Below are 24,893 nucleotides of genomic sequence, written 5' to 3'. Positions count from 1 at the left end.
AAAAAAACTTTCATTTGTTATAGCACTTTCCAGAACCTCAGGACACTCCAAAATGCTTTCACAGCCAATTAAGTACTTCAGAAGTACTTTGAAATGTAGAAAACACAAAAGCCAATTTCCACATAGCAAGATCCCACAAACAGCAATGAGATAATGATCAGATAATCTGTTTTAAATATGTTGGTTGAGAGACAAATATTGGCCAGGAAACCAGTAGAACCTGCTCTTCTTCAAAATAGTGCCATGGGATTTTTTTTCATCCACCTGAGAAGGCAGACAGGGCTTCAATTTAGCATCTCATCAGACAGTGTAGCAACCCTCAGTGCTGCATTGGGCATGTCAGCCTAGATTTTGAGTGAGACCTGAATCCACACCCTCCTAACTTCGAGGCAAGAGTGCAACCACTGAGCCAAGGCTGACACTCTAGACATATGGGATCAAGATTTGTCCATGAATGATAGTGATATGATATCGAGCCATTCTGTGCTGAAAGGTTGCTGTTTCAATTTGTGGTCTGTATTGAGTTAGCTGATCTATGTGGATGGCGGCATTGTAGCTGCTATGATTGTCCATAACGACTGGGGTCTGGGGTGGGGCAAGGAAGCAGAAGAAGAAATGTTAAAAAAGGCTTCTGAACACTACCCAATCACTTCATGCCAGGACATCTGCACGTGGGAGACACTAGCGTGGAATGCGATGATCTCCATCTCAAAAAGCCTACTGATACAAAGTGATGAATATAAATGCCTATGATGCCATCTAGGTGAGATACTGGAGGGTTGCTGATTCCCCTGGAACAGAATCTCTTTCAGGAAAGGGGGGGATTGAGGGGGCAGGTGAGGGAGAGGGGGGGGATGAGGGAAAATTCTATTTGGAGTAGGTTTTCAAGATGGCAGCCAGTCATCCCTGGAGAGAGACTGGACCAAGGTCACATGAACAAATGACCACTCACACTAGTTCCCATAAAAAATTAAATAGAAATACAAAGCAGGCTGCATAAACAAAATAATTGATAATTAACCATGTGATAATAAATCATTCCACTCTAAAGACACTCCAAAGGCGTGAGGGGCCAAGTGGCCTACTCCTGCTCCTAATTCGTATGACAACTAGCTCATTTTCAACTTTGAGACATGAATTATTTGAATAGCTGACTTGTGCAAAGTATTTATTTTGCACAAATTAAAATCATCTGGATTTTGTTAGGAGACACCCTTGCCACCCACCTCTGCACACCCCTCCCCCACCACACTCCCTACCTCACCCCATACCCCACTCCCTTTGGAGATCCTGTGACTATTAAACAATCGGAGTTTTAATTATTTACTCAAAAAGCAAATGACCGAAAAAGATAAATGAGGGAAAAAACATAAAACAAATTTACACAAAATAACACGAAACCCAGCCACTGCAGGGTACCTCAAGCACGAGGCCAACAACAATGAATTTATCAAGTCTTTCCTCTCACCCTGCACCCATTTTTGTCTTAAAAAGAACATGTTGAAACACCCAGAACACAGCACAAGATTTATTCACTGGGTTAGTCATGCTGAACTTGAATCCTGTACAGAAACAACTTCAGGATGCCTCTTGTGTCTTCCATTCTAATATGTTCCAATGAAGCCACAGGATTCATGTTGGCATTTAATAATCTCTGGCTTTATATCAGCATCTCTACGTGAGGTGGCATTTGAATTATGCTGCATTGTCTTGACAGTTTACCCAAACCACAAGTATAACCTTATAACACAGGAACACTTATGCAAAGTTGGAAACTACTTAACAGCCATCTGAATTGGACACTTGTGGCTTAAAAAACCACATTGTGCAATATTAGTAATGACCATGTTAACAGGTTTATCATAAAAGTCAATGTTTTTATCCATCACTCACCCCCACCCCCAACCTCCACCAATTTTCTCCCCTCATCTGAAAGTACAGATTAGTGATAGGGTACAGTGCTTATACTGCATCCAAGTGGCCCTAGATATTGAGTGTCAGAAGCCTATTTGACATCACAGCTGAGCCCAATCCTACCCACACTCTACAGTCATACATGTGCAGTTCCCAGCAGGCATCTCTACTTAGCAACCAGGATCACAAATACTAATCAATCTTAACCCTCCCTAACCTAAGTGCACAACGGTCAATTACACAATCTCCTTCAAACACACATAACATCTTTATAAATTACTCTGTATTTATTGACCTTGTAGTTAAAGGTCACTGTGAGTACATGTGATCTGCCTGAAGGTCAATATAATTCCATTCAAGCTGAAAAGAAACACAGTAGCTTACCCTAACTTTGCTGATCGGATGGCGAAGGCATTTGTTGGCTCCAGTCTCCCTGAGTGTTATGGAATAAAACTGTCCTTTATTCAGGTATGTCATCGGCCCTTCCCCCTGCTTCTGACGTAAAGATTTTGTGGCTTCCAACAGGTACTGGAATGACTCTCTGGAATAAAGCAAGAAGATACAGCCCTGTGCATTTTTCCTTTTTAAGTATATATCGACTTTTGAATCTGCTTCCACCACTCTTTCATTCCAGATCAAAACATATACACAGGATTCCTAAAAATCTGGTAAGACTCTGTATTAGCAATTTGGAGTTAGACTTAAAAATTCTCACTAATACCAGTTGAATTTAATTTCTGTTAAATCAGCATAGGTTGTGCAGTTCCTTATAATATAGAGCTTCTTTAGAATCTCCTAAATGACAAATGAGAATTTTTATTTTCCATAAAATGCAGGACATTAAGTTAGGATTAGAAGTCCAAAACGAACTAGCTTCTGGTTCGCTTTATAATTTTTATTAAAATATTGCAATTGGTAAAATATACTAAGAGCAGCAGCTGAGGCTGGGAAGGGCTGGAGCCTTAACCAGTTACGTGAGGAGTTTGTGTCCAAGGGCCCCTCGACCTTGTTTGCCCTGGAATATTCTTGAGCAGCCAAAGAGGGCTCCTGAACAGTGCCCAAGTGTTCCTGCCTAGGGTAAGAAATCAAGAGACTGGTAAAAACAGAAAAGAACTGTAACACACAGCAGGTCAAGAGAGTTGACTTTTCAGGTGCTCAACCTTCATCAGAATCTTTCCAACAAAGGGCGTGAACCTAAAATGTCAACATTCTGTTTTCTCTGCCGCTGCTAACTCATCTACAGTGGGTTGCTAGCTTTTTCTGTTTTTTCAACATTTTTCTTTTTACTTGCTAGAAACTGATTGTATTTCTCAGTTTCGGTGGCAGATGTAAAACTTAGGGCTTCCCTCCACACCCACACCAACTCCACCTGGAGAGCATGCAAAGAAAGGAAGGTGAAAATGGCAAGGGAAACAAAAGTATCTTAGAGTACAGAAAACTGTTCAACTCATTTCATCTTAAATTTCTTTTCTTGAGGCCTTGCTGGGATATCGTTCTTTCAGCACAAGGCATCCATCAGTACTTCACCCAAATGTCCAATATTCACGCACGAACCTAGGCAACAAGTTCAGTGTGCTAGTTTACCTCAGGGGGCATCACAGCTGAGCCTGAACCAATCTTCATCTGATGCTCACACTTGCAGGGCTGACCACAGAAACCATTCAACCCACATAAAGCAACGAGACAAGAAATTAGTGAATAGGATCTAGGATGCATTCTGCCTGACCATGGCATCTGGCTGCTTCACATAATATGCAGTTACCAAGTCCATAAATTTATTGCCCTCTGCAGATTCCAATGCCTTACCCTCCTGCATGCTCATAGATGAATTCTTCATCCCCTAACGAAGAGCTGCGGTATTTCTGCAGTTAAAGGAAGCAAAGGGCATGGTATTAGCAATACATTCAGTATTTGGTTATATACGATGAAGTTAAAGATTTGAAAAGTGCATCATTGGGAAAGCTTAGACTGATTTTTTCTGCAGTTATCATATGAACAGAGTCCCATCCCCATCACTTGCAGCTTATCAACTCAAGTTGTGATAGAAAGCACAAAAAGATCAAAGAGAATTTAATCGTTATACATTGTACTTCTCCTTTGCAGTCCAGCCACAACAAAATAAGCAGAAACTTCTTGCAGTGGGTCAGTTAGAAGGAATTGCATATCACATCGTTTATTTGGGAAGGATATATAGACCCCTTTGATTCCACCGATATGAAAAGGATCTTTTTATATAAATCTCCCCCTATGATATCGCCAACAGTCAGGAACTACAGTGCAGTTTCTGTTATTTATCTGATGGCCTGGCTGCAGCCTAACAGTTTACCCATTAGCAAATTTACTTGACTTATGGGTCAAGAGTGACACAAGGTAAAAATATTACACACGTTACTGATACTGAAGGATACAAGTGTTACACGTAATACTTGTAATGCTACTTCCCAACCACTTCGCAAAACCTGCTTAAGATGCAAGTATTTTATTTTGTTCTTCCCTATCCAAAACCTCTGATCCACAACTTAAAAAGCTTTGTTCCACTTCCCCAATCGGTGTACAATATTTGCTCAAAGAAGTAAGTGTTTTTTCAATCTTCCCTCCTCTCTACCAAAATCTCTTATTTACATGATTGAGAATTTTTTCCACCCCCTTACTTCCCCCAATGCCCATGTAGTTCTTGTTCAAGAAATAAAAGGTTTTGCAATCTAAAATAAAGTGCCCCCTAATTATGGAGTTCCAACCTACTACCATCTGAACAAGTGGTCATTCATCATGGTTGAAGCCTGAGTGACTGACTGATTCTGACTGCAGTTTGTGAGATCAGCATCAAAGCACTTCATAAACATCCCTTCTGCGGGTATGCAAATCTCTCAGAAACAAAGCAAAACACATTCCAAAAAAAAATTCCATTTGTCCAGGTTTTTTTATTTGCTGATCTCAACAATATAAAATATTGAAAAAAGTAAAGGCTTTATTTTTGATGCTTTACTCAGGCAGAACATTCAAAAATAACAACTGCGATGGCTGATTGTAATAGTACTCTCTGGGTGTGGTAGTTCCACAAGGGCAGAGTGAAAAATAGAACTCCCAAGTTGCATCTTCGTCTCGCACACAAGCAAAATTTCATATGTTGTCCGTAGTACCTGAACAAAGCCCTAATGCACAATGTGCAGGTACAATTGACAACTCTACCCTGCTTGCCCATTGCTCACACAGAAGCAGAGACCTGTGTGCCGGGGGAGAGCTCCTTTCAGCTATTTTGAACACTAAGTGATTGATTTTATGGGCACACTGAGTGATTTTTTTTCACAATTCTGGAAATTTCATGTCTGTTTTATTATCATGCCAGAAATATCATTTTCAACTCTACCTACAGATCTAATTGAAGAAGGGTGCAAATCAATGAAGAAATTATTTCAGTGATTTCATGGGTTGGTTTTGCTGCCCCCATCATTTTAGGGGATCTACCACCCTGCTTTCACCCAGTCGTGCTGCTGGAACATAGAAACATAGGAGCAGGCGTAGGCCATTAAGCCTGCTTTGCCATTCAATACAATCATGGCTGATCATCCACCTCAGTGCATTTTTCCCACACTAACCTCATATGTGCTCTGCAACAATGGACAACAGTAGCTGCTCAAGATCATAGAATCATTCAGTGCAGAAGGAGACCATTCAGTCTATCATACCTGTGCCAGCTCTCTGGTAGAACAACCAATGAGTCCCACTCTCCTGCTTTTTCCCCATAGCCCTATGAATCTTTCCTTTCTAAGTATATAATTGACTTATGAATCTGCTTCCACCACTCTTTCATTCTAGATCAAAACAACTTGCTGAGTAAAATAATTTCACTTCCCCTACCCCAGAGATGAAGAGAACAGAATAAACTGAAGAACTTGAATGATAAAATTTTTTTGACACCATGCACTCACAACAGAAAATAACCACTGCATCACCATGCACTGACGCAATGGGCTGGATTTTATGCACGATGTGGCTCCAGGTGCTGGGCTGAAAAGACAGGAGGAACCCCGCCTCTGCATTTTTTCTGACCCTCCAACAATCCTCTGTTTTTTTGGGGTCAAAATTTAAAGAGGCGGGTCCCCAACCCTTTAAACACTTAATCGGGACGGAGATCCCGCCCCCAAGAACTGTCAGCCAATCACAGGGTAGGCAGCTCAGCAGTATCAGCAGTACCACTGGGAGTGGTGGCCACTGCCGGTACCGCAGAGGCCTCGGACCCAGACCCAGCACTGGAAACCCAGATCTCAAGTAAGTGAGGTGGCGTCACTGGGGCCAGTTCGGAAGGGGTGTGGGGGGTGGACATTTGGTCCAGGGGAAGGGTGGGGGGGGGGGGGGGGGTCCTGGGGTATATTTGTTTTCGGTGGAGGTCCTCCGTGGGCCACAATTTGCCCACAAAAGAGGGACCCCCCACACCCACATGTCTGCAGGGAGAGTGCCACGTTTTCCAAGGCTTCCTCCCTATGTGGCAGAGCACCCCCCCCCCTCCCCCCAACCACTGGTAAGATCCCAGTGGCGGCGGGAAGAGGCTTTTATTTGGCCTCTGAGCAGGAAGGCTGTCGTCGCCCGATCCCGCCCCCAGGAATATCGGAACTGGGATTCCTGGCATCAGGTTCTGTGGTGGACGATTCTGCCCCAATTCTCCTGCTCACCCTACCATGAAACCCGCCATTGGGATGAGCACAAAATCCCACCTAATGAAAGGTAATGAAACACTTCAGCAGGGCTGAGTGGGCACCAATGAATTCCTAAACTGAGTGCACCAGCTATCACTTCATCAATAGTTTTGTGGGTATGTGCAAAATTAATGCAGGAGTGAACATTAATAAATGAATCGAACAGCGTGCACACCAAATCAATCGATCAGCATGCACCAGTGACTTACTCTTAATGGAATAGTGAGAGCAAGTGAATTAATATATTCAGAGAGCAGTGAACACACCAACAAATTAATATGTTAATGAAGCAATAATGCATTAGCAAGTTTATTATATATTTGTATATTACTTGAGTTGAAGTTCTTGTAAATGACACTTTATACATGATCATAGAATGGTTACAGCATAGAATGCCATTCGGCCCATCAAGTCTGTGCCGGCTACCTGCAAGAGTAATTTAGCTAGTCCCACTCCCCTGTGCTTTCCCTGTAGCCCTGCAATTTTTCTCTTTGGGTGCTTATCCAATTAATGCTGGCCTTGCCAGCGATGCTCACATCCCATGAATGAATAAAATAAAATCCCTGCAAAGTCCTCCTTACTAACATTTGGGGACTTGTGCCAAAGTTGGGCGAGCTGTCCCACAGACTAGTCAAGCAACAGCCTGACATAGTCATACTCACGGAATCATACCTGACAGACAATGTCCCAGACACCACCATCACTATCCCCGGGTATGACCTGTCCCACCAGCAGAACAGACCCAGCAGAGGTCGTGACACAGTGGTATACAGTCGGGAGGGAGTTGCCCTGGGAGTCCTCAACATCGACTCTGGACACCATGAAGTCTCATGGCATCAGGTCAAACATGGGCAAGGAAACCTCCTGCTGATTACCACCTACCACCCTCCCGCAGCTGATGAATCAGTATTCCTCCATGTTGAACACCACTTGGAGGAAGCACTGACGGTGGCAAGGGCACAAAATGTACTCTGGGAGGGGGACTTCAATGTCCATCACCAAAAGTGGCTCAGTAGCACCAATACTGACCGAGCTGGCCGAGTCCTAAAGGACATAGCTGCTAGACTGGGTCTGCGGCAGGTGGTGAGGGAACCAACAAGACGGAAAAACATGCTTGACCTCGTCTTCACCAATCTGCCTACTGCAGATGCATCTGTCCATGACAGTATCGGTAGGAGTGACCACCGCACAGTCCTTGGGGAGACGAAGTCCCGCCTTCACATTGAGGATACCGTCCATCGTGTTGTGAGGCACTATCACCGTGCTAAATGGGATAGAATTCAAACAGATCGAGAAATGCAAAACTGGGCATCCATGAGGTGCTGTGGGCCATCAGCAGCAGCAGAATTGTACGCAACCACAATCTGTGTCCTCATGTCCCATGGGCATGTCCCCCACTCTACCATTACCATCAAGTAGGAGACCAACCCTTGTTTTATTTTTTTTAATTTTTTTATTTAGAGATACAGCACTGAAACAGGCCCTTCGGCCCACTGAGTCTGTGCCGACCAACAACCACCCATTTATACTAACCCTACAGGAAGTGGTTCAAGAGTTCACCTACCTAGGCTCAACTATCACCAGTAACCTGTCTCTAGATGCAGAAATCAACAAGCGCATGGGAAAGGCTTCCACTGCTATGTCCAGACTGGCCAAGAGAGTGTGGGAAAATGGCACACTGACACGGAACACAAAAGTCCGAGTGTATCAAGCCTGTGTCCTCAGTATCTTGCTCTATGGCAGCAATGCCTGGACAACGTATGTCAGCCAAGAACGACGTCTCAATTCATTCCATCTTCGCTGCCTCCGGAGAATACTGGCATCAGGTGGCAGGACAGTATCTCCAACACAGAAGTCCTCGAGGCGGCCAACATCCCCAGCTTATACACACTACTGAGTCAGCGGCGCTTGAGATGGCTTGGCCATGTGAGCCACATGGAAGATGGCAGGATCCCCAAAGACACATTGTACAGCGAGCTCGCCACTGGTATCAGATCCACCGGCCGTCCATGTCTCCGCTTCAAAGACGTCTGCAAACGCGACATGAAGTCCTGTGACATTGATCACAAGTTGTGGGAGTCAGTTGCCAGCGTTCACCAGAGCTGGCGGGCAGCCATAAAGGCAGGGCTAAAGTGTGGCGAGTCGAAGAGACTTAGCAGTTGGCAGGAATAAAGACAGAAGCGCAAGGGGAGAGCTAACTGTGTAACAGCCCCGACAAACAAATTTTTCTGCAGCACCTGTGGAAGAGCCTGTCACTCTAGAATTGGCCTTCATAGCCACTCCAGGCGCTGCTCCACACACCACTGACCACCTCCAGGAGCTTACCCATTGTCTCTCGCGATAAGGAGGCCAAAGAAGAAAAAGAAAGAACAGTAATCCCATATTCTCTACCACCTACCTACACTAGGGGCAATTTACAATGGCCAATTTACCTATCAACCTGCAAGTCTTTGGCTGTGGAAGGAAACCGGAGCACCCGGCGAAAACCCACGCGGTCACAGGGAGAACTTGCAAACTCCGCACAGGCAGTACCCAGAATCGAACCCAGGTGCCTGGAGCAGTGAGGCTGCGGTGCTAACCACTGCGCCACTGTGCCGCCATATTCAATGAAGAGTGCAGATAGGCATGCCAGGAGCAGCACCAGGCATACCTCAAAATGAGGTTTCAACTGGTAAAGCTACAATCCAGGACTACTTGCATGCCAAACTGCATAAGCAGCATGCAATAGACAGAGCTAAGCGATCCCATAACCAACGGATCAGATCCAAGCTCTGCAGTCCTGCCACATCCAGCCGTGAATGGTGGTGGACAATTAAACAACTAACTGGAGGAGTTGGCTCCACAAATATCCCCATCCTCAATGATGGGGGAGCCCAGCTCATCAGTGCGAAAGATAAGGCAGAAGCATTTGCAACAATCTTCAGCAAGAAGTGCCGAGTTGATGATCCATTTCGGCCTCCTCCTGAAGTCCCCAGCATCACAGATGCCAGACTTCAGCCAATTCAATTCACTCCGCATGATATCAAGAAGCGACTGCAGGCACTGGATACTGCAAAGGCTATGGTCCCTGACAATATTCCGGCAATAGTACTGAAGACCTGTGCTCCAGAACTTGCTGCGCCCCTAGCCAAGCTGTTCCAGTACAGCTACAACACTGGCATCTACCTGGCAACGTGGAAAATTGCCCAGGTATGTCCGGTACACAAAAAGCAGGACAAGTCCAACCCGGCCAATTACCGCCCCATCAGTCTACTCTCAATCATCAGTAAAGTGATGGAAGGTGTCATCAACAGTGCCATCAAGCAGCACTTGCTTAGCAATAACCTGCTCAGTGACACTCAATTTGGGTACCGTCAAGGCCACTCAGCTCTTGACCTCATTACAGCCTTGGTTCAAACGTGGACAAAAGTGGCAAGTAACATTCGCACCACACAAGTGCCAGGCAATGACCATCTCCAACAAGAGAGAATCTAACCATCTCCCCTTGACATTCAATGGTATTATCATCGCTGAATCCCCCACTATTACCATCCTAGGGGCTACCATTGACCAGAAACCGAACTGGAGTAGCCATATAAATACCATGACTACAACAGCAGGTCACAGGCTAGGAATCCTGCGGTGAGTAACTCACCTCCTGACTCCCCAAAGCCTGTCCATCATCTACAAGGCACTAGTCAGGAGTGTGATGGAATACTCTTCACTTGCCTGGATAGGTGCAGCTCCAACAACACTCAAGAAGCTCGACACCATCCAGGACAAAGCAGCCCGCTTGATTGGCACCCCATCCACAAACATTCACTCCCTCCACCACCGACGCACCGTGGCAGCAGTGTGCACCATTTACAAGATGCACTGCGGCAACGCACCAAGGCTCCTTAGACAGCCCCTTCCAAACCCGCGACCTCTACTAACTAGAAGGACAGGGGCAGCAAATGTATGGGAACACCACCACCTGCAAGTTCCCCTCCAAGTCACACACCATCCTGACTTGGAACTATATTGCCGTTCCTTCACTGTCACTGGGTCAAAATCCTGGAACTCCCTTCTTAATAGCGCTGTGGGTGTACCTACCTCACATGGTTCAAGAAGGCAGCTCACCACCACCTTCTCAAGGGCAATTAGTGATGGGCGATAAATGCTGGCCGAGCCAGTGACACCCACATCCATGAATGAATAAAAAAAAAGAATGCCATGATTGAATCTTCCTCCAACACCCTCTCAGGCAGTGCATTCCAGATTCTAACCACTCGCTGCATAAAAAAAAAATTCTCATGTCACTTTTGGTTCTTTTGCCAATCACCTTAAATTGGTGTCCTCTGGTTCTCGACCCTTCCACCCAAGAAAGAAATTGTTCCCAATCTAATCTGTCTATACCCCTCATAATTTTGAACATTTCTATCAAATCTCCTCTCAACCTTCTATTGAAGGAGAAAAACCCCACTTCCTCATCGCTGAAACCATTCTCGTAAATCTTTTCTGCACCCTTTCTAAAGCCTTCACATCATTCCTAAAGTGTCGTGCCCAGATTTGGACAGAATACTCCAGTTGAGGCCGAGCCAGTGTTTTCTGAAGGTTCATCATAACTACCTTGCCTTTGTACTCTATGCCTCTATTTATAAAGCCCAGGATCCCATATACCTTTTTAACCGCTTTTTCAACCTGCCCTGCCACCTTTAGCTATTTGTGCACATGTAATCCGAGGTCTCTCTGTTCCTGTACCCCTTTAGAATTGTATCCTTTGGTTTATGTTGCCTCTTCTCATTCTTCCTACTAAAATGTAGCACTTCACATTTCTCTGCATTAAATTTCATCCGCCAAGTGTCTGCCCATTCCACCACCCTGGCTACGTCCTTTTGAAGTCTATCACTATCCCCCACACAGTTCACAATATTTCCAAATTTTGTGTCATCTGCAAATTTTGAAATTGTACCCTGTACACCCAAATCTAAGTCATTAATATATATCAAGCAGAGCTGTGTTCTTTGTACCGACCTCTGGGGAACCCCATTGGATACCTTCTGTTGTGGGATGACCTTAAGATGGGGCTACCTTAAGAACGGACCATCTTAAGAACTGAAATGAAGATCATCACACATGACCAGGGGGTTGTGGGTGGAGCCTGGCAGAGTGAGAGGTGTTCAAATCTCGCTCTTGCAGTAACTATTTGTGGATATATGTTCCATTTCAGTTATAATAAAACCCAAGTTTATTTTGGATATTACCTGTGGTCCTGCGAGCCTTACAACAGATCACACACCAAGGTACAAGTAATGATATAGCTTCCTCCAGCGTGAAAAGCAACTGTTTACCACTACTCTCTGCTTCCTGTCACTCAGTCAACTTTGTATCCATGCCACCACTGTCCCTTTTATTTCATGGCCTTTCAACTTTGCTGGCAAGCCTACTATGTGCACTTTATCAAATGCCTTTTTGGAAGTCCATGCACACCACATAAACCTTTTCTTTTACTTCATCAAAAAACACAATCAAGTTTGTTGAACAAGATTTGCCTTTCACAAATCTGTGCTGGTTTTCCTTAATTAATCCTCACTTGTCCAAGTGCCTTAATTTTGTCCTGAATTAATGTTTTTAAAAGCTTTCCAACCACTGAGGTTAAACTGACTGACCTGTAGTAGCTTGGTTTATCCTCACATCCTTTTTGAACAAGGGTGTAACATTTGCAATTCTCCTGTCTTCTGGCACCATCCTTGTATCTCAGGAGGATTGGAAGACGATAGCTAGTGCCTCCACAATTTTCACCCTTACTTCCCTCAGCATCCTTGGATGCACCCCATCTGGTCCTGGTGGCTTATCAACTTTAAGTACAGCCAGCCTTTCTAATACTGAAATGAAGGATACTCACTAAGAAGACAGCTTGCAGGAGGAAGGAAGGCAACAGGTAAGTAAAGGGGTGGTGGGACATTGTGGGGAGGGAGGTTGATGAATAGAAGGTCCACAATTTTGGGCTAGGGGCCAGCTTCTATACCACTAGGCAAAGGCATAGCCTGAAAAATCAGGCAATCCACCACTAGACCACCATGAGTAAAAATGAAGCCCTTATGCCATCACCAAAGACAGCCATTTTGAAAAAGTATGTCAGTTGAGAAAGAGAGAAATACACAAATGAATGTGGGTGGGAGTTCCCAGAGCTACATTCACTACTGAAAATATACCTGAAAATTAAGCAAACAAAATAATATGGTGGGTGAACCTAAGCGATTCACAGTACAGCGCGTGGTTGGAGTTCTGTAAAAACCAAATGACAGGAAATGGAGCTTCGCCATTATAAACTATTCATAGTGATTTCCATTATAAATACAAATGCATTGCTCAAAAATGTTGATGATTTATTGACATGAAGTACATGCCATATTCAGTTGAAAGAAATGTATCCATGCCTTAAATCATCATGTGTCGAGGTTGATTCTTCCTTGCGGATGGCTAGATGGAATCGAGATGTCAGTGTTGGCTGTGGGTTCACAGATGGCTGATGAACCCTATCTGAGCCTTGCAGACTCTCCTGCAGAGAGGACATCAGCTGTCAGCCGGTGGAGGTGGTGGCAATTGTTGGCTTGAGCAGCTGCCCTCTCTTGCAGACTCTCTCGCCTTCTCTCTCAATGACTGTTCTTGTGGATTGGAAGGTCTTGACACCATTTTTGATGATGGATCACCATTTTGGTTGTGATTGGGTGTCGGCTTCCTGTGTGTTGATGTTAATAAAGCAGACCTTCATCGATGCTTTGAGATTTTGAAACATTTCCATTGGCTACTGTGTGAAGGGGCTCCCTGGTATAGCTCTGAGTAGAGCACCTGTTTGGGCAGTCTTGAGTCAGGCATTCTGACATCTCATCCATCTCAGCTGATGTGAGATTATCATGGCCTCTATACTCGGCATATCTGCATTGGAGGACGCTCATGTTTGATCTTTTGTCCTTCCAATTGATTTGCAAATTCCTAGTACAGCATTGATCTTGTTTTTTCTAGGGCCTTTAAATGGCATCTATAAGCTGTCCAAGCTTTAGCACCATAGAGAAGCATGGGCAGAACCACTGCCTGATGGACTACGAGTGTAACATCAGGTCTGATATCACGATTCTCGAAAACTCAAGTACGTAATTTACCATCAGCTGAGCTAGCACATTGGATTCAGTGGTGTACCTCTTCATCAATGTTAGTTTTTTGGGACAGAGAGCTTCCAGGCTATGGGAAATGAGGGACATTTTCCAACACTTCTTCATGAATCTCAATTGAAGGCATTGGATTTGATACCTTTGATGTGGGTTGGTCGAGGACTTTGGTCATCCTGGTGTTCAGGGCAAGTCCCATGCTCTTCGGTAAATACGTCACTATCTGTTGTAGCTCTTCTTCAGAGTGAGCACTAACTTATGCATCATTACTATGCTATAGCTCAATTACAGAAATGGTTGTTGGCTTGGTTTTGGCCCTCAGCCAGCTGAGGTTGAAGAGTTTACCATCAGTGCAATAAGTTATTACAACAACTGCCGGGAGCCTGTCAGTTGTAAGTTGCAGCTTTGCTGCAAGAATGATTGAGAATAGTGTTGGTGCAATGACACACCCATGTTTGACAGCTGTTTTAACAGGGAAGGGGTCGTGGTGAAGCCATTGCACAGTAGCTGGGCATTCATAACGCTATAGCACTTTCTGAAAGGCAGTTCAATTCACTGAGTCGAAGGCTTTTGTGAGATTGAAGAAGGCCATGTACAAAGGGATGTTCTGCTCTATGCACTTTGCCTGAAGTGGACGTGCTGTGAAGATCATGTCGGTTCCTCTGGCAGGTCAGAAACCAGATTGGCAGAAGGCGAGTAAAGTATCCTAGCTAGTACTTTGCCAACAGTTGAGAGCAATGCGATGCCCCTGTAGTTGCTACAATTTGACTTATCTCCTTTCTTGAAGATTGTGATCATCACAGTGTCATTCTGCCAGAGCTTCACAAATAGGGCATGTGTCTGAGAGACCTGTATGTCTCCTCCCTGTTTCAGCACTTCTACAGGGATATTGTCAGGACCAGAAGCTTTGTTGTTTTTTTATCTGGTTGACAGCAGTTATCACCTCGTCGAGTGCTGGATCATCGTCTAACTCACTTCTGATTGTATGTTGTGGGAGGTTCTCCAGCAGGTGCATGTTCAAACATGGGACAAAAGAGTGAACTCAAGAGGTGAGGTGAGAGTGACTGCCCTTGACATCAAGGCAGCATTTGACCGAGTATGGCATCAAGGAGCCCTAGCAAAACTGAGGTCAATGGGAATCAGGGGGGAAACCCTCCACTGGCTGGAGTCATACCTAGCGCAAAGGAAGATGGTTGTGGTTGTTGGAGGTCAATCATCTGAGCTCCAGGACATTACTGCAGGAGTTCCTCAGGGTAGTGTCCTAGGCTCAACCATCTTCAGCTGCTTCATCAATGACCTCCTTCAATCATAAGGTCAGAAGTGGGGATGTTCGCTGATGATTGCACAATGTTCAGCACCATTCATGACTCCTCAGATACTGAAGCAGTCCGTGTAGAAATGCAGCAAGACCTGGACAATATCCAGGCTTGGGCTGATAAGTGGCAAGTAACATTCGCGCCACACAAGTGCCAGGCAATGACCATCTCCAACAAGAGAGAATCTAATCATCTCCCCTTGACACTCAATGGCATTACCATCACTGAATCCCCCACTATCAACATCCTAGGGGCTACCATTGACCAGAAACTGAACTGGAGTAGCCATATAAATACCGTGGCTACAAGAGCATGTCAGAGGCTAGGAATCCTGCGGCGAGTAACTCATCTCCTGACTCCCCAAAGCCTGTCCACCATCTACAAGTCACAAATCAGGAGTGTGATGGAATACTCTCCACTTGCCTGGATGGGTGCAGCTCCAACAACACTCAAGAAGCTCAACACCATCCAGGACAAAGCAGCCCACTTGATTGGCACCCCATCCACAAACATTCACTCCCACCACCACCGACGCACAGTGGCAGCAGTGTGTACCATCTACAAGATGCACTGCAGCAATGCACCAAGGCTCCTTAGACAGCACATTCCAAACCCGCAACCTCTACCAACTAGAAGGACAAGGGCAGCACATACATGGGAACATCACCACCTGCAAGCTCCCCTCCAAGTCACACACCATCCTGACTTGGAACTATATCACCATTCCTTCACTGTCGCTGGGTCAAAATCCTGGAACTCCTTTCCTAACAGCACTGTGGGTGTACCTACCCCACATGGACTGCAGCGGTTCAAGAAGGCAGCTCACCACCACCTTCTCAAGGGCAATTAGGGATGGGCAATAAATGCTGGCCTGGCCAGCGACGCCCACATCCCATGAATGAATAAAAAAATAATGTCCACTGTGGAGTTCTGACTGAGTTGTTCTACAAAGTGCTCTTTCCACTGGGTGTTGATACTGTTTGTGTCTTTCAGGACAGTCTTGCCATTTTTGAATCTTACCCATGTTGATCTGTGTTGAGGGTTCATAGATCTCTTTGGTTGTCTTGAAAAAGCCACGCATGTCATGCATCCCAGAAAAGCCCTGCAGTATTGTCATTTGCATCGGCTGGTTAGTGTTTGGTACTAGTAATGCCAAAGTCGCTGGTTCAATTCCCCTACTGCCCAGTGTGGGTCTTCAGCTTGGAAGCATGCGAATACCTTGCCCCAAATTAGTTCTCATCATGTCTTGGCAAAATTTATGTCTTATATACAAAAAGAGTAGACTGGACTTTACTGCTCTAGCCATTGCTCAACCATAAATGAAAGCTAATGTGGTCAACGGAACTGCCGAACAAAGAGCAGGAGAAATAAAAAATTATATATTATTGCATTCAGTTGAAAAAACAATATAGCTGATGGTGAAATGTGGCCTCAAGTATTATAAGTCAGAAATTAGCATTGAGGGGTCATTTTCAATAATTGGAAAACTATTAAATACAGAAAATAATCTCATTTTTCTCATTGTCTGCAGTTTTAAAAGAGAAATCTAAAAATCAAACCACTCTCTCAATGGGTCATCATTGCAGTAGATAAGTCACGAGGCACAACCTCATTCAGACTTTGCAAAAATAAGTACATACATATAATAAAAGGTCTTAATTCTAGCACCTCCACCTCCATCATGCAACAGACATCACGAACAGAATTCTTACTTACCTGACCCGCAGGGAATTGGGGGGGTTGGGGAGGCGGAGGATGATTGTCATTGTGGGGGGAAGCTTGGAGCCCTCGTGGTAAGGGGAAATGGCAGATGCTCCTCAGGCAGGCACCTGGATCCAGCAGATAAGGAGGAATTCACCAAGTCGTCGCCTCGAGAGAGCTGACAGGTTTCCCGACGCTCGAGAAACCCGCCCGACAGCAGTTAAATTTTGAAAGCTGACAGCCTGATTATCATATTTAAAGTTTCAACTCACCTCCTTGGATTGGGGTTGGTCGCCTGCCCACTTTCTGGCCTCAGGGGCTGGGGTTGGGAAACAGATTTCTGAGACTCTAACACCACCACCACACCCCTAACCCGACACAGGTCTGCCTGTTCTTTTTAAGCTAAAATTCAGCCCCACATTTTGTTATGGATAAAAATAAAAATCCTAAACAAAGGAATCCAGTCATTAGCTTGGAGCCTAAAATTTATAAGCAGTTACAATTGTTTCTGATTGACCTCAGTAGTTTATAAACAGTTACATTTACCTGGATTTGCCTATATGGAGCAGAAGCTTCAAAGGGAAAAGCAGAGTTGAACATCACAATCATGTGCCAAGGTCAAAACTACCCATAAACATTGCCATGCATGGGATATCTACTAGTTTATATATTTAATAATGCAACAAAACAAGCTATCTTTTAAAAATAAAGCATGTCACTCTGAAGGTAAGGACAAAAAGGTTCTTACTGTGGTAAGTACTGGCTCTACAAGTTCCTGACTGTAATGAAATATATTTTAATTAATTAGTATTGGTCCTTGCCAATCAGCAAAAAAAAACTGATGGAAGTGCAAGTATTCTCCTGAAGTTGTAGCCAAGTCTAGTCAGAGAACAAAAAAAATTCAATATTTTTTGTTTTCCTTCATCAGTGTTCTCCACTTCTCTCCAGAGGATCTGCTGGTGCAAAGTTTCAGAGGCATCAGGTCCTTCTGGTACCTCAACCAATGTAGACAGGCAATTCAATAGCAGGGGCATCACAGGAGAACCGAATGCTTTCCTCATCAGTTGTTCATACCTACATATGTCCAGGTTTAGGAACCCTTGCCAATATTCCACTCCCAGGATATTCCAAACAAATCCCAGTATGCTACATTACTCAAATAATTAAGCTGCAATTTCCCTTTTATATTGATGGTTATCTTTGCTAAGTATCTCACTCCAACTATTCAAATAAAAAATGGTATCTCCCATCAGAACGTTATCAGCTATATAAATGATAAGAAGAATTGTTCAAACACTTGCGCCAGAAGGGCCATGAAGAGCTGTTGTGGTCTTACGTCTGGATGGCCATGTCCTGCACATTTTTTTTAACATATTGCAAAACCTGCCAACAGTAGGGTCAGGTTTGTGTGGAGCAAGTTGTCTACAGTCCACATTCATACCAAGTCATGCATTAGTGTGTAATGTACCATAATTTACTTTCTCCTCATAACTTAAAAAGATTAATTTTGTTTTTGTTAAACCATTAGCAGAAGCATCAGATTTGAATTTAATACAGAACCCAAAGTTTTATCAGCATTTCTCAGGAAAATATTAAACGATTACTTTCCAGCAAATTAGAACATAAACAGTACTTCAATACTAATTCACTAGAGGAATACGAATAAATTTACAGTCACTTGTTAAGTCCAGTAGCTATCCTGGTATCGGGTCAGCCACACTCACTATCTGATTTCTACATTAAGATGTAGGGGTAGAGTTCTCGTTGCTTTACACCTGTAATATCAGCACAATCTGGATGGAATCAGCTGAACCAGTGCAAAAATCGGAGACTTTTAACCATAAGCGAGTTACGTCCAAAAACACATATGCAATCTGAATGAACATGAAAAACATAGGATGATCTCTTAATTTCACTGACAATGGAAGAGTGTAGAAGAACATGTTGATCTGAATATACATACAAAAAACAAGCTAAAGTGCTCAAACATCTCAGCAAAGAAGTACCAAAAATGACTGATGTTTGGCGTAAGATCTGGAACAGAAAGAATGAAGCCATAGGTAGGGGGAACGAAACTCCACGAACTCAGCAAGAAAAGCGACAATCATAAGCCACAATATTTTACATGGCGTAAGATTCAGTTTGCCGCCTAGAAAACAAGACACACCCCTGGTGAAAATGGTGAGATTCCACTGATTGCACTGGTTTGGGAAGGCTCTTCAGATTGCGCTTTTTTTCCTTAGGTGCACAGGGACTAGTTGGCGCATTTTCATATAAAAAAATATTTGTTACTAAGAAACTGACCCGTGTACAGCAATGGATCAGTTTAGTTCTTTAAAGTTATTTTCAGTTATTTTAAATCAAGTTACTCACAGGTGGAGGACTGGATACCCTTATTAAAACTGCATATTTTGGTAATAAGTCCTTTTTCAGTATTAATAAAACTGCACAACTGAAACACATCAAGGAATACTTTTAACTGGGAAGTAAAAAAAGAATTACATTCTATTATACTGCCTAATTGTGCTGGTTCATGAAAAATTTTACATTTGCAATTATGCAAATGAATTTTATCAGAAACTTGAGCTGTAACCTAAGCACTGCAATTTCGAGTGCATTTTGGCCCAATTTGCCGATTGGCCCAAAGCGGAAACTCTACCCCATAATGTCTAAAAGCCCTGCTAGCTGGGAGGCAGTATGCCACTGAAATGAAATGCAACTGAGACTCTTATGATGACTGCAGCACTGAAGTGAGGAGAACTGGATCTGGCATCTGCCATTCACATGTCACTACAAATCATTTGGAAACAACATAATGCTTCAGCTATTGGCAAAGACTGCAGTGTCTGATACACAAGACAGTTACTCAAATAACTGAAAAGTTAAATACCCAAGAAAGGCAAGTTCAAAAAAGGCAGTAGCCATGAAAAAGTGAACAAACAGTACAATTTATCAGAGCATTTATTGGAATATCCTTTTGTAGTTTTTTTATTAAAATCTAATTTACCTCAAATGGATGAGTGGGCATGGTATACAGTACTGAGCTGTACAATGCTGTGCTCAGTCACTGAGTTAGCAGATTTTGGCTAATGTGGGGTGAAGGCACTAAAATTGGCTGCAGAGAGGTAAAGTCAGATAGGATACTTCCTGCAGATAACTATCTAATGACGCCTGCTCTGGGAAATGTAAGTGTATGGGCATCAGTTGAGGTCGGATTCAGACTCAAGTTATGAGCAGCCCTGTTGATACTCACTGTCCAGTTTCAGATATGAAGACACTTGAAGGGGGGCCAGCACCCATGGAAACCATACCCCAGCAAAAGTCTGCACCTCTAGGAGGGGAGTTAACTGAGGAGGTGGGGGCCGGGGAGAAGGAACAAAATCAAAATAAAGGTTTTAGTAAACTTCAACATTAAAACTGCTCCACACTTCCCCACTGCCATTATTCAAACTAGCAAAACCCATTAATTCATTTTCCTTTCTTATGTGTGACAAATCACGCTTCGATTCCATTCTCAATTAAACATATTTTTCATCTGCTGTGTACAAAACAGTCGAGTCAAATGAGACTTTGCTGAGGGTAGTGCAAGCAGATTTAGGAAGTACAAAGCTTTAGTTACGCTCGAGGAATCAGAAACACACCACACTCTTAGCAGCACAGTAAGAATGGCCAGGTTAATTATGTCCTAAGGTAGGCTGCATTTAAACAAAAAGATTCTGTCTAGTAGTGATCCATGACTTTGTGAACATACCTTCAAGGGGAATTCGAGCTCATTTAAAAAAAATCATCGGCTGCAATAGCTTACTCACAAACCACCCTCCCTAAGCTCTGCAATCTAAATGGTGCATAGCTCAATTGTAGAGAAACCCACCTCATTACACTGCAATTTTTTCCCACCACCTAAGTAATGACACTTTCTTTTTCTGGTCACAGGCTGATTTCATTGTCGATGGGTTTCCCAGTCAAAAAGCTCCCAGATGGGATGCACCAGGTTACGAAATACAATTTCACATCAACTATTTCAAACAATGGTTTCCACCGTTTTTTAAACTGGAGAACATGGCCATGATAAAAAGGCAGCCTACACCCAGGAAGCAGGCAATCCCACTGACCATGAGATCAAAAGAAATATAGTGTGGATTTATTTAAGTGGCAGCTAGTTAAATACATGAGGAGGAAAGGAATAGAAGCATATGTTGATAGAGTGAGATAAAGTAAAAGAGTGGGAGGAGGCTCAGGTTGTTCACAAACACCGGCTGTGTGCCTGCTTCTGTGCTGCAAATGCCATGTAGTTCGATCTGACATGTGTGATAGAACCCCAAATGAATTCTCTATGGGAAAATTCACTGCCTGGTGTAGTACAGAACCAGATAGTCCAAGGAGGTCCAGGTTCAGTACCTGTGCTGTGTGGATTTAACTAATCTAACAATCATATCGAAGGATATCGGTCAAATGCAGAGAAAAGAAAGACTTGCATTTATATAGTGCCTTTCACGACCACAGGACCTCCCAAAGCATTTTATAGCCAATGAAGTACTTCTGAAGTGTAGTCACTGTTGTAATGTAGGAAACATGGCAGCCAATTTTCTCAAAGCAAACTCCCACAAGCAGCAATGTGATAATGACCAGATGATTTTTTTAAATGATGTTGATTGATGGATAAATATTGGCCAATACACCTGGCATAACTCACCTGCTCTTCTTCAAAATAGTGCCATGGGATCTTTTACGTCTACCTGAGAGGGCTGACGGGGCCTCGGTTTAATGTCTCATTCAAAAGACGGTACCTCTGACATTACAGCACTCCCTCAGTACTGCACTGGATTGTAAGCCTCAATTTTTGTGCAAAAGTCCTAGATTGGGACTTGAAACCACAAACTTCTGACTCAGAGGCAAGAGTGCTACCCACTGCACCATGGCTGAGTGGGGTTGAAGTACAGACCAGCCATCATCGGAGTGAATGGTGGAACTGGATCAAGAGGCTGAATGGCCTACTCCTATTCCTATGGGCTGAATTTTAACCCTAAAAAAAGTGTGGGGGTGGGGTGTTTGCATCAGGTGAGGAGTTAAAATGCATGAAATCTGTTTCCCAATCCAAACCCGCCTCCAAACTGCCTATTTCCAGCTGAGGCCAGAAGTTAGGCAGGCAGCCAACCACCTCCAAAGAAGCCATAAGGCTCATTGTCATGCAGGTTTTCAACTTTAAATGCTACTGACCGAGTATCCCATGCATTGGGGAACATAGCAGCTTCCTTGAGGTGAGGACTTGGTGGGTTCAGGATTAAGTGCCTTCACACCAACCTCCCAGATGTAGCTGCCTGCCTGAGAAGTCTCCACAATTGGGCACCCCTTCACGACCGCTCCCCCTTAGGCCTCCGAGTCCCCGACCAACACGAGGCCTCCGACCTCCCCGCTGTCAAGCCTTCAACCTCTCCGACACCATAAGGCCTCCGCACTCCTCCCCACTCAGGCTCCCGACCTCCCCCACATCAGGATTGGCTGCCCACCCGATTGACCCCTCACCTCATCACCATGGCAACCTCCACCCAATTGACTCCCCACCCACCATCCTTTGCATGGACTTACCAGTTGCTGCAGCCGTCACTGACCGGCTCCCCACCCAACTGGAGGCCCAGCCTGTCAATCAGGCTAGTTTCTAGGCAGGGAACCAATCAGTGAAGTCACTGACAAACTATATAGAGTTAAAACTCTACAGCGTGTGGGGGAATCCTGAATTGTGAATTCCCCACGAATTTCTAACCAACCCACTCCCTGCAGGTCAGGTCAGTAAAACGTCTGCCCTATGTCTCTGCAATTGATATAGTGGGAGCAATATAACTGGCTCAAAGTCCGAGCTCGGGAAGAAAAACAAAACAGCTAGGGCTCTCGTGCTCAATCTGTGCCCTTCCTACAAAATGTGAGTGGGTGGAGGTTAAAGCAAAGACAGGACTGAGCTCAGTTGTAATGTTGTCCATGATTTAATAGCTAGCCGAAGTCACTGTCTAGTCTGAGAGAGATTTGATGACATGCTGTGAAATTGTAGTTCAGAATGAGTCAGTGCCTTTGGGGGAAGGGCAAAGGAAACAAATCATCTCCTGCCTGAGCCGAACATTTTGCCAGTCCAAAGGCAGACTAAGTTGAGATCTGTTTGCTTGGAAAAAGGCAAATTCAGATGATATATCTAAGAGGAACTATGGATGCTGATCCTAGTGCAGCAATATCATTAATACCAGCCACTAGTGCCAGAACACGGTGCCTGAATTAGAACAAAGAACAAATAAAGAGAAAAGACATTGATTATTTATCCCAGCTGGAACCCTTCCCCCTCCTTATCATTAGCCCTCCAGCTTATTCACTATAGCCTTTGGTAGACAAATGAGCATAAACTAGTTTTACATTTATTATGGGTTGACCATTTTTTCACTACTGGTTGTTGAGAATAAATCTCATTATTTTTGTTTTATCCCCTACTCTTAATTGTTTAACCACTCGGACTTTGCTTTTGGATCAGAACGATGACTGCTGGTGAACTAGTTAGAATCTTCACTTTGTTGTCAGCAGTACTGGGGAAAGAGGGAGCTGTAGCATTGGGACAGGCTTCACTTGAACCACACTGGGACCAGTGTCCTGGCAAGTCATATAACTAAGGATGTAGGGAGGGCTTTAACCTAACAAAGTGATTCCTGACAATGCAGCCAGCCGCGGACGTCATCAGACTGCGCCAAGCTGCGCACACACGCAAACGGCCTCCTGCACTCTGCGTGTGTGCAGTGTTTCACATTGACAGGACTGGTTGGTGCATGTGCAGATGACGTCATCATGTAATGCGGGGAAGTGGGGAGAGAGAGGGGTGGGGAGGGAAGCAGGGAGACAGCAGCGTGGGTGGGGAGAGAGTGAGGTGGGCGGGAAGTGGGGAGCGAGCAGGGAGAAAGCAGGGTGGGGGGAAGTGGGGGGAAAGGGGGGAGAGCGCGGGGTGGGGGGGAAGTGGGGAGAGAGCGGGGTGAGCACCCCCCCCCACCCCGGCGACTGGCTGCAGACCGCTCGCTCCCCGCTCCCCCTCCTCCCCCCTCCGGCTGCTCTCTCCCCATTTCCCCCGCTCGCTCTCTTCCCGCTTTCCCCGCCCACTTTCTCCCCGCTTCCCCCGCCCGCTTCCCCCGCCCGCTCTCTCCCCGCTTCCCCCGCCTGCTCTCTCCCCGCTTCCCCCGCCTGCTCTCTCCCCACTTCCCCCGCCTGCTCTCTCCCCACTTCCCCCGCCCACTCTCTCCAGCCATTGTGTACTCCCCTGGGTTTACATTGCCTTGCTGTGACTATTTGAGCAGTGGCATCTTTAGTCCTGATAGCTGCCTGAAAGTCGCAGACTGTGGAACAGGCTACATTTGCGCATGTGCCAGTACAGCACCTCCTAGTGGTTGCATTGTCAGCAAATGCAGCCTTAACCTAAATAGTGGGGGGGGGGGGGGTGGGATGGTTCATGTGAGGGGAGATTTAGAAAATTAACAAGAAAGGAAAGGAAATAGTGCAGGGTAACAATACGTGTAATGATAAATAGAGTGTGACAGGAAGGGACAGAGCATACAAACATAAGAGTGCACCAGCAAATAGGATCAGACTAGGGAAAAATGGTAAACAGACCGAATTAAAGGTTGTTTAATTTAGATGCAAGCAGCATTTGTAATATGATGGAAGAATTGATAGCATAAATGGAAGTAAATAGGTATGATAAGATAGCCATTACAGAGGTGTGGTTGCAAAGTGACCAAGGCTGGGAACTTGTTATGACCAGGTGAGAAAGGGGTCTAGGGTTCCCTCTCAGCCTTCACCTGGTCTTACCGTAACAAGCTTTAATTTTAAACACATCGCTTTTTTAGCTCCCCCTTAGTGAATCCTTGTTCACTAACATCCAATTATAAGGCAAAGAAACTAGACAAACAGGTTTTCTTAGGTTTAAAGAAAAAAGGTTGAACTTTATTAAACTTAAAACTCTAAGTCGGTTAACGCCTAGGGATATGTGACGCACCCACACTAGCATGCATATGCGATATACACATGCAGATAGAGACAGAAAAGAGAAGAAAAAAAGTGGAAAAATTTGAGGCAATATCTTAAGATGGTTTTGGTTACTGTTCTTCGAGCCCACT

The 24,893-nt window shown here is 44.5% G+C and overlaps 1 protein-coding gene across 2 annotated transcripts in view; it reads right to left on the bottom strand.

Annotated features, from left to right (window-relative positions):
- Window positions 1-24,893, bottom strand: part of grhl2b (grainyhead-like transcription factor 2b) — a 212,082-nt gene that overhangs the window by 100,755 nt on the left and 86,434 nt on the right. For both annotated transcript variants that reach the window (XM_068032382.1, XM_068032383.1), the window contains exons 5-6: window positions 3,721-3,776; window positions 2,299-2,455 (exon numbers count right to left, since the gene is read on the bottom strand). In XM_068032382.1, coding sequence (XP_067888483.1) covers window positions 2,299-2,455; window positions 3,721-3,776 — 213 coding nt within the window. The remainder of the gene's footprint in view (window positions 1-2,298; window positions 2,456-3,720; window positions 3,777-24,893) is intronic.

Source organism: Heterodontus francisci, chromosome 5, assembly GCF_036365525.1.
Source record: "Heterodontus francisci isolate sHetFra1 chromosome 5, sHetFra1.hap1, whole genome shotgun sequence".
In the NCBI taxonomy this organism is placed as follows: domain Eukaryota; kingdom Metazoa; phylum Chordata; class Chondrichthyes; order Heterodontiformes; family Heterodontidae; genus Heterodontus; species Heterodontus francisci.
This window is presented reverse-complemented; position numbering and strand designations above follow the sequence as displayed.